The sequence below is a fragment of the Quercus lobata genome, chromosome 8, assembly GCF_001633185.2.
Source record: "Quercus lobata isolate SW786 chromosome 8, ValleyOak3.0 Primary Assembly, whole genome shotgun sequence".
In the NCBI taxonomy this organism is placed as follows: domain Eukaryota; kingdom Viridiplantae; phylum Streptophyta; class Magnoliopsida; order Fagales; family Fagaceae; genus Quercus; species Quercus lobata.
This window is the reverse complement of record NC_044911.1, coordinates 30912022-30922715: the sequence shown is the minus strand read 5'-3', so window position 1 is coordinate 30922715 and position 10694 is coordinate 30912022. Positions and strand designations below refer to the sequence as shown.

At 35.0% G+C, this 10694-nt stretch overlaps 1 protein-coding gene across 1 annotated transcript; it reads left to right on the top strand.

Annotated features, from left to right (window-relative positions):
• The first annotated feature begins 242 nt into the window (after positions 1-242).
• On the top strand, positions 243-9330 carry LOC115958265. Its single transcript, XM_031076674.1, has 10 exons — positions 243-765; positions 3377-3530; positions 3715-3889; positions 4722-4837; positions 5216-5275; positions 6879-7029; positions 7307-7373; positions 8018-8089; positions 8189-8254; positions 9046-9330. Exons 1-10 carry the CDS (start codon positions 592-594, stop codon positions 9178-9180), a joined length of 1170 nt encoding a protein of 389 aa, XP_030932534.1. The 5' UTR covers positions 243-591; the 3' UTR covers positions 9181-9330.
• Positions 9331-10694: the final 1364 nt, after the last annotated feature.

The following is a 10694-nucleotide window of genomic DNA, read 5'->3' as shown; positions in this document are numbered from 1 at the left end:
CAAATTCAAATCCAAAAAATCAAATCCCTTAGATATGAGCTTTGGTTATGGTCAAACGAAAAAGCCAAAAAAAGCGAGAGAAAATTGAAAATCGAGAGAAAGATAGGACGTTACATTTTATTTTAGGGGTATTTTTAATAATTTTAGAAATATTAATACTAGTATTTTGGTAATTTTAAAGGTGCACATTTTCCTTTAATAGACTCTGCTCACATTGCCCTTACCGTTAAACAAAACAAGATGTGATGTGAATTTTAGTACGACTTGAGTGTGCCGCTAGTATTACTTCGTCCCGACCATTGGATTCTGGATTAGAGATCATCCAGATCATTCATGTACAAAAAAACAAAATAACAACAGTCTCTCTGACTCTCTCTCTCTAGAGTCTTGCTCTGTCGTGTTCCACTGGGTCCCAACAGCCACACCCACTCGACCGTTGACGCGTCTCTCTCTCTCTCAAACGACCACAGATTCCAAGTCTTCCTTCTTTTCTCTCTTTCTAGAGTGTAAGAAAAATGAAGAAATCATAACCTCCGACGGTACGGAAAGCAAAGGGGAGGGAGGGCTTTTGGTTGGTGTGCGCGATCGAGAATGGCGGCCGAAAATGGAGATCACGTGGTGGAGCTGGTAGTACACGACACACAACCATCACCATCACCATCACCACCACCATCATCAGAGGCGGAGATTATCCCTCTCTTAAATCCGGTCCAGAAGCCTAAGATCAACATCTTCACCATCTCTTATCCCCGAACTAAAACCCGGGTATAAAAAACTACTTTGACCTTTCTTCTTTTTTTAAATTTCACTCTCTTTGTTTTTTATTCACAAACATCAATTTCGAATTCGAATCGTGTTGTACAATTTCGGGCTGGAATTGACTTTCATTTTAAATGCCGAATGGGCTTTAAAAAATAGGTCAGCTTCAGTCAGCGTAGTAATTGGATTGATTTATCAACCAAGGAAAATGGAAAATGTAATGTGCAACTACTAGAGATTGAAAGGTTGAGCAGCTTAGTATGGGTCAGCTACCACATTTATTCTTATTTGCAGGTCTATTCTATACGAAATCGTACCTAATTTACATGTTTTTTTTTTTGTTTGTTTTGTTTACTTCTATTAATGTTTTTCCTGTCTTTTTCCCCCCAAAACTTGAATCAACTCCTTTTTTGTTACTAGGCACTAATCACTTTTCTTTAAACATTACCAAACCATCTCAAGTGATTCTCACTCGACTTTTCGTTAATAGGGCACCCTCATCTTTAAGCAAATTTCGTCATTTCAAATCCTATATATACTTGTACTTATCCATCTTTAACATTCTAATTTTGGAGAGAGATGCTTTGTGGAGAAAGGCGGGGGCTGGTGCTCTAATATAAGGAAGGGGTGGGATGGAGTGGATGAGTTGTGCCGGAAGCCCTCATCCCAGGGGGTTTTTGAAGTTCAATCTTAGTATCCCTTCTTAGGGGTGTTCACCAAACCGCAAAAACCGCCCACAAAATATCATAACCGCACCGCACCACATAGTGCAGTGCAATTTGTAGTGCAATTTGTGGTTTTATAATAAGAAAATTGCATAAACCACACCATACCGCACCTCACTATATATTGATCTTTTTTAATATTAAATATATTATTAGTAGTTTAATAACCCTAGTTTTCAAAAAAAAGTTTAATAACCCTAACAAGTGTTTATTAGGAAAGCCAACCAAAAAAAAAAACTAACTCAATAGTTTAAAACTTGGCCCAAAACAAAAGGAAAAATCAGTTTTGGAGTGAGCAAGAAAAGACCAAAATTTGAAAAATATATCGGCTTCAAATTGTATCTTATACGCCGGACCGTACATGTGATCGCAAAAATGATGTGTGATGCTGTTATGATTTTGGCTAAACCGCATCACAAAGCGTGGTACTAAAAATGACCCAAAACCGCACCGCGAACACCTCTACCCCTTCTCATATGTCTTTTCCTTGGAAGACTGTGTGGAAACCAAAAGTGCCAACAAAGTTTCTTCCATTGGATTGAATTGTAACTAATGATAATTTACGCAAGTGTCAGCTTGTTGTTATTGATTGGTGTTGTATGTGTAAGAGGGCTTGGGAGACCTATAATTACTTACTTTTACATTGCCATGTAGCCAAGAGTTGTGGAGCATGGTGTTTACACTTTTTGGGGTTTGTTGAGTTATGCCCAGCGGGGGTTCATAGAGCTTCTAGCTAGTTGGACGGGCAAGTTTAGTAGGCATAGAAATGGGGTGATTTGGAATATGATCCCTCATTGCTTAATTTGGAGCATTTGGTGGGAGAGGAATACTTGGATCTTTGAAGGAACAGGAAGATCAAATCATGAGCTAAAGCTTTTTTCCTTCTAGAATTTCTTTTTTGATAGGTAATAATAGTATTATTAAACAAATTGTAAAACAGAAGAAAGAAAATACAAGGTTTTCATGATGGTGAACACAAGGAAATGCAACAAAAAAACAAACAACATCAAACAACAAGAAACAACTTAAAGTGCAATACTAATAGAAGAAATAAACTCCAAGATAGTGGAACAATCCGAGAAGCCCCAACACCTAGACCAATCAAATAAAGTCTTTTGGCATAGAGCTTGTAGTTGAACCAAGGATTTCACGATATCCTCAAAAGAGCGCCGATTTCTTTCCGTCCAAACAATCCACATCAAACAGCCAAGAAAAATATTCCATATGTCTGAATTAAATTTTCCCAGCCAATAGCTCCAACAATACACCAAGCTTTCCACAGAGCTTGGCATGACCCATTGGGTCCCAAAGATCTAGAATCTGCTTGGGTGGACAAATGCGTCTGGTGTTTTCAATTTCACTTCTTTGCCTGATTTGCTTGATAGTTGTACTTTCTATGCATCTTAGTTTTGTTGTTTTTATGTTTTCCTCGGTACACTTCCTGTGTGCATTGGTTCTTTGTATTTGAGATTTCCTTTCAATGAAGTATTATTCTTTAAAATAAAAAATAAAAATAAAAATAAAAATCTAAATTTAGCTACACTCTTCTGGTCATCTGTGGTTTCTTTTCCTGCTTTGACTTAGTTCATAGCCAAGAAATCCAGAATGCTACAATAAGTTTTGATTTAATATGTTTCACTGCTATGGAGTTTCTGCCATTAGAGTGAAATATTATAAGCTTAGCGCCGGTCCTTGATAGTGTGCTTAGTCATTTACTTGCTAATACAATATGGAGGATAAGATAAACTGTAGGTTGGCTTCCGTTGGATCTTTTTTTTTCATTTCTATTATTTTCTCTAGTGGTCTGGTTTCTCTTTTCATTTCAATTTGATTCATTAAAAGTTAGGAAATGTTGGGGAAATTAATATGGTTGCTCTGTTAAAAATTTGCAGGAGCAGGTGACAAGATTACCGGAATCAGAGACATCTCTAGTGACTCAATTTATTTTGTGGGTGTGGAGTGGGTCCAGGTACTCTGGTCTCTTGTGTACGGCCATCTCATCTATCATCTATTTTGTCATGGAAGTTCTTTCTGATGTTTTCTCTGGTCAGTAAAGCTCTTTCCTTATTTAAAATTATACATAAGTCTCAAGGCATATGGTGCGTATTGCTCATAAGTATGCACTTTACCATCTATAAATTTTCATTTACATTTTCTGAACAGGATCTATTATTAGCAAAATTTGTTTGTTTGTCCACTGATTGATTTTATTCCAATTCTATATTGGCAGCCCAATCAATTCCTTTACTTGAGACAGCTTTTACTCGATGCACAATTGTAACAATATTGTCATATTTTTGGTTGAGAAAGAGTGGGCATTCAATATTTGGACAGACGCATGTTAGAAAACTTTTGGTTTCAAGAGCCCTTATGGGTTATCTTTCATTGATGAGTTATGTTTATTGGTAAGTGGACTTCCATTGACATCCTTTCTTTTTGTATTTATAGCATGTTGCTATCATCATTCGTCAATGCTTGTAACACTTTCTGAATATTTACTCATTTCCTAGTGGGAATATCTATGCACTCCCTCTAAAGGTTGTGAGGCACTTAGCATGTGTCACATGATGCAAGTTTTCTTAAACAAGATGTTCCTACATAGGCATACTAGGTCAATTGTCTTGATCAAACAGTTGTTGCATCATGTGGTTTCAAACAGTAGCAGTTGCTATACTGTTCTGTATACGCTATATTGGCCTATTAACTCTTAGTCACCAATACATATTTAATTTATAACTTCGTATGGAGGGTTTTTTTTTTTCCCTATGCCAAAAAGTGTTTTTTGGGGGGGGGTGGGGGGGTAGTATGTCGGGAGGTAACCCTGAGAAAGGTATGCCGTGCTGACCCTTTAGAGACAGGTAGAGCACTCAATTGAAATGTGAGTGTAGCATGATCTGAACCTGAGCATTGCTTGAGGAGAATGAGCACATTTTACCACTAACACACCCACCTACTGTGATAACTTTGTATGAACTTATTGAAACATAATTATGTTCAGAACACAAAGATAAAATGTAAGGTACCTAGAATAGAGTGCTTTCAATATAAATCCCTTTAATATCTAATATTAATGAATCTATCAACCTGAATTTCAAAATTTTTGGTAATGTTTTACATTTTTCTTTACCTCATATACTATGCTTAGAAAGCTTTGTCAATGGCTTGTAAGGATATCCTTATGAGTTGATTTAGTGATAACTGCTGTAATGACCAGGAGCTGGTTTATTTTCATTTCAGCATTCAAAGGTTACCTTTGTCTCAGGCTATTGTATTAAGCTTCACAACACAAATTATGGCATCAATTGCAGCCAGAATAATTTTAAATGAGAAGTTGAAAATCGCTGACATTGGAGGTATGCTAGTATGTAATATTTTTATAATTATTTTTTCTTAGTCCTTAAAAATAATATTATGAGATATGCAAATATGCCCCCATTTACATCTATTTATGGAACATAAAGCACTTTTTACTGTGTGGTGAACAAAATAGCACATGGCTCATCATGCTTAGGGTCCCAATTAGTTTGGGAAACAACTATACCCAAGAGTTAGGCAAGCCTGAGAAGTGGTAATGGAAGCCAATCTAGCTGCAAATGTTTTACATCATAGAAAATGAAACTATTTTCTTGAATTTTACATTGATTTCCAATCTCACAGTTTTGGCATAGAAGATGGACTACCTTCTGTTAGGCAAACAGTGTTTCCTATGTTAACTATCATACTTTTTCCAGGTCTTGCTTGCAGTTTCTTCGGTGTGCTCTTCATTTTCCGGCAGATACTTACTAATCAAGGTACAGAAGTGAGTTAAAGTAACCTTCTATATGCTATGTCAGATGTGGATGCCTTGATAGGTTTTGGTAAAGAATTCAATCAAGATAAATTTATATTTCCTTATCTTTGTTGCTATTCCATGTCATGTGCCTGTATATACTGCCACTGTACTGATGCTATCTTTTCCTTTCTACATGAAAGCTAATCTTAAGCAATAGTCTCCCAAGTGTACCCAAGCTCTCTCTCTCTCTCTCTCTCTCTCTCTGAATCTTATTTAGTGCAACTTCTGTGCATTATTCCCATTGTAGAGTTGAGAGTACCATGCTGTGATATTGATTAACTTTTGTCTTGGAAAAAGTTTGAAAATACCTATTTTTATAAGGAAAAGATGTTTTATTCATGTGCTGATGATATATTGTAGTTATTTATGTGCTATGAAGCACAAACACAAATACAGGTACGGGTACGACACAGCAACATGGCAATTTTTTAAAAATTAGGACACGGGTATGGCGAGGATACATATACTAATTAATTATTAAATATATTTTTATTTTTTATTTTTAAATATTGTTAAGCATTTATTTTTTCATAATTTTAAACATATATAAATTTAAGAGCAATAAAGGATAATAAAGTTAATTCATGACTAATATATGATGTATCAAAAAAGAATACAAACCAAGAATAAGATCAAAAAAGAGTAAATAAGAGATAACTAGATAAGTGTTCAAGATTAAAACTAAAAAAATAAATAAAAGATAAGTATCCCTCCTTGTCTTGCAATTTTTCAAAAACAAAAAAGGACACTGTGCAAAAGTGTCCTAGGCATGTCCCGTGTTCAGCACGGGTACGACACCCCAAATGAAGTGTCCGGGCTTTCTAGTTTATATATCAAAAAAAGGATGCATGAGTTATGTTTTCTCACGTGTTATTAAAAGCTTCTCTAAGGTTTTGAATTTTCCAACCTCATTAGTGAAGAACTCAAAAAAGTCAACCCCTTGTATTAATGTTCTTACAAGATATTTAATTAATCTTTCATATTCTTCTTTGTTTCAACATCATATTGGTTCATTTATGTTATTTTCTTTTTTGTTACTAGTTTAGTCTTTATTTGAATAACGTCAATCCTTTTTTCCACAATTTTCAATTTTTTATACAATAAATTATGGGAGTTTTTCACACCTTGTCTTCATTTCTATTATGCTATTGAATATTTCATTTATTTATCTGCACCCGCACAGGGGGTGGGGGGCGTGGTGGTTGGGATGGGGGTGTGTGTTTCTCAAACCACATCTTTGACAATGACTTCCCCCTTCCATTGTGTTGATTTTTGGCAAATTATGGGAAACTAGAACCTAGATTTATTTGCCAGATTCCTTGAAAGTGAGCAAGTTATTGATGGTAGGATGAATGGGCAACAATAGAGACTAGAGCAACACATATTCCCTTTTCTTTTGCTTTATTGTCTTTCCCTTGTGGGCTTTATTTGTGGCTTTTTTGGTGTTACAGGTTAAAAATCTCTCTAAACACATCACTACACGTGCTTATAATGAGACAGGGAGAGTTGCTTTCCTACAACTCTGCCTAGACTTGTGCGTTATTGATTGTGTACTTTTTCAGGAAGCTTAGTCAAAGCTGGGGAAGCAAACAATACATACCTTAGTGGAAGCCATCATATATATGTTGTCTTAGTTGGTTTATTTTCATCAATAACTGGTGGAATCAGCTATTGCCTCATAAGGGCTGGAGCAAAGGCATCTGATCAACCAGTGTAAGATTACATGACTTGCCTCATCTTTTATTGTCCACTATGATATAATCTTCTTTATTTCTTTCCCTTCAAACCACTAAAGCTTAAAGAAAGTTATACTATGCTATTGTGCCCCTCACTCTTAACATGGCTTTCCTTTTTACTAGTTAATACATCTTTTGGAAGCGAAATTGGTTATTACTAGATTCTGTAGTAATTAGTGCTGCCACACTATGATTTTAAGAAAGGAAGATATTATGTAAAGAGATTGCCTTAGTAAGTTGTTTGCTCTTTCCAGGGTTACAGTTTTCTCATTTGGCATACTGGCTAGCTCTGCTGCTGGAATATGTACATTTTCTTTTGAGGTAAGTCCATGACACAGTCAAAATCTAATGATACTTAGTGGCCATGAAACCCTGATTCACCTTACATGTAATGCTTTTGTTGTATAGGCATTTTGTTTTAACCACTCACATCAGACGTAATGAAATGATGCGTTTCCAGTAGATATTGGCCAGGGATTTAGAATAGTATATTAAAACTTAACATTCATCATCATCATCTTAATTGCTTCAATTTGTAATCTACATTTTTCATTTTTAGGATAGCTAGTTACTCATACACCAGTGGGTCTGGAACCCACAACTCATTTCATACGTGTCATTTGAGTTAAGAGTTATTTGCTTAAACTTGTAATTTAATTGCACTTTGTATTTTGAAATTCATAAATAATTGTCATTATTTATTGTTAATCAGAATTTTCTTCATGCAAAATAAAGAAGATAAAATGTTGTGCTCAGAATATCTTTCATATATCAATGTTGTGCACTTGTGCTTGATATTATTTATGCTTAATGATCAGAGGTTATACTGGCAGTCCAAAGCCATTTGAAGTTTATGCTGTCTGAGAGTCCGAAGTTATAGTTGCATCCATACTGTGTATCCTTTTTATGATGAGTGTTATGTGTCTCTGGGTGTTTCTCAATTATTTATTTCTTGTTTGATGCAGGATTTTGTGCTGCCTGATCTTCATTCATTCTTACTAATGCTTGTACTAGGTGTCCTGGCCTTTTTTGCAGAGGTGCTCTTCTATATTATTATGATGCAATAATGACATCAATAAGGATGGACTTTTTTTGATTTTCTGACCTTGCTTCTGAACATGTGTGCTTGGTTGCAGGTATTTTTAGCACGCGGACTTCAGCTTGAGAAAACCACCAAAGCTGCAAATGTCCAGTACATTTTGGTATTGTTCTCCCCCCCAGCATTTAGTAGCAATTTATACAGTGATCAACTTTTGCCTGCCTTAGTCTTTAGAAATTTAGATAGTGATAATCTGTGAGATGCTAGCAATGTGCAATTCCGATAAAATTATGTGAAGATTGATATTGTGAAACTTTTAGGAAATGATTGTAAAAGACACTTATCAAAAAAGAAAGGCTAAAGTGCAAATTACACCCCCTAAAGTGTGGGGGTCTTTAAATTTTACACTAAAGTTTCAGAATTTGGCTTTTATCTTCTAAAGTTATATTCCGTTTGCATGAGCAGCCCTCTTCTATCCATATTTTTCTGTTATGTACCACATAAACTTGCCACACATGTTTAGTTCGTCCAATAAAATGATGTCACGTGGCATGTAAAAAATGACATGGCATAATAAAAATGATGTGGTGTTATTTTATTGGAAAAACTAAACACATGTGACAAGTTTATGTGGCACTTAACATAAAATATGAACGGAGGGACTGTTGATGCAAACTATCTATAACTTTGAGGGGGTAAAATTCAAATTCTAAAACTTTAAGATATAAAATCTAGAGATCTCCAGACTTCAGGAGTATAGTTTGCACTTTAGCCAAAAAGAAATTATTGCAAAAACATAAAAAGAATAGTAATGAATTACTTTCCCTCACCTCCCCGTCAATCTCCCTCCGTTCCAAAAAAAATAAAAAATAAAAACAGTAAAAAATAAGAGGAATAAAAAATGAAGATCCCATCATCTTGTTAATTACATTAATACCTGTATTGCTGTTTCAGGCTGCCCTGTCACAATTATGGAGCATCAGTTCATCAAGAATAGCTCCATCCTTTGGGCGACTTGTTGGATGTTTACTCATTTTGATTTCAGTGTGTTGCACAATGTATATTGGACCTGATAAAGAGATGGAATGAGAAATGCCGTATTCATCTCATTTGTTTTAAGGCATGCACCCTATTTGGTGCACCCATTCTTTGCTGTAATCAACTTAGCCAATCATACTAAACCAAAAAAAAAAAGTCAATCATATCCTACTTTATTAGTGTTTGTAGTTACTTTTGTATTTTCAGTTTCCTTGCAAGATAGCTTGCTACCCCAAAGTTTCACTGGTTTCAGCGTAAAAGGGTCTTGAACTCTTGCATTTATGGCATGTTAAAACCGAAATTCATGTTAAAATGAATAAATTTTCCCACTGCCCCTGAACCCTAAAACGCATGCTTCTGCTTGGTGCATGCTAGGTGTCAATCATTGAGCTCCTCCAGAACCTTTTTTTGAGAAACAGCTCCTCCAGAACCTAATTTTCATTTTTTTTTACATAATCGTCTTGACTGGTGGTATTTGGATTTAGACAAAATTTAGGTAAAGATATCAAGATAAAAAAATATCATGGTTCTTTCCTTAAATTGTACCTATATATCTATATACGTTTGACTTTTTATTGATTACTTTTTATTATGACACGTGAGTCATTAGATAAACTTCACTTGCACCGTTCCATTACAAGTTGTCTCTAAATTAAAATCAAAAGTCCAATATAAATTGAAAATAAGTCAGGATATGGTTTTTTTTTTTTTTTTTTTTTTCTAAGAAACTATTCCAGACAAAATCAATTTTAACATATCAAAATCCTTCATCTCTTGAGTGCTGACATGGTGTGTTGGTCCAAGCGGCCTCAAACTTGAAAGGTTTATAAGAAAAGCAGCTAGCTGGGATAGTGTCAACTGTCAAGTAAAAGAAGGCAGTGATATGATCTCTAAAACACCCAAGTGGAAGATGACAGTAATGAATTCAAACAACGAGCTTTCCCTCCTATCTTTACCCTCTCATGGACTTCACGTCTTCAATGGAAAATAGCATAGAAAGGGAAACGGCACAATGAAAAATATTAGCTAGCTAATTATACTTGGACCAAATGCCGTTCTAGCCTATTTGTACTGTCTTATTTTTAATTTCTCATTCCATTTATTGTGGTAACTAAGATCTCCAACTAAGACTACACTAATCCAAAACTTGGCAAAACTGGACCCGAACCTAAAGCCGGTAACCCAACCTGAGCCTAAAGGAAATACCTAACCTGAACAAGAAATTTTTTAACCTAAATAAAAATGGATTGACTCATGATCCAACTCATTTTCTAAATTTTTTTTTTTTTTTTTTAAAATCAAATCATATAAGCTAGCAAATCACTTCAAATGCTAAACCATGTAAAGGTAATATAATAGTATTAATCATCCAAAGGTAATGAATACGTTGAATCAAATAGTAGCCACCAAAAACTTTTCTTTCTAGTTTGATCGAGGGCAACAAGATTTAGAGAAATTGAGCTTACAATATAAATTTTGAGAGCATCAAGTAGCTTAGATTGAAACATCTATACATCCTTTGGTGTATTAAAAGGATCATAGTATTGGTCTAGACCCCAAAATTC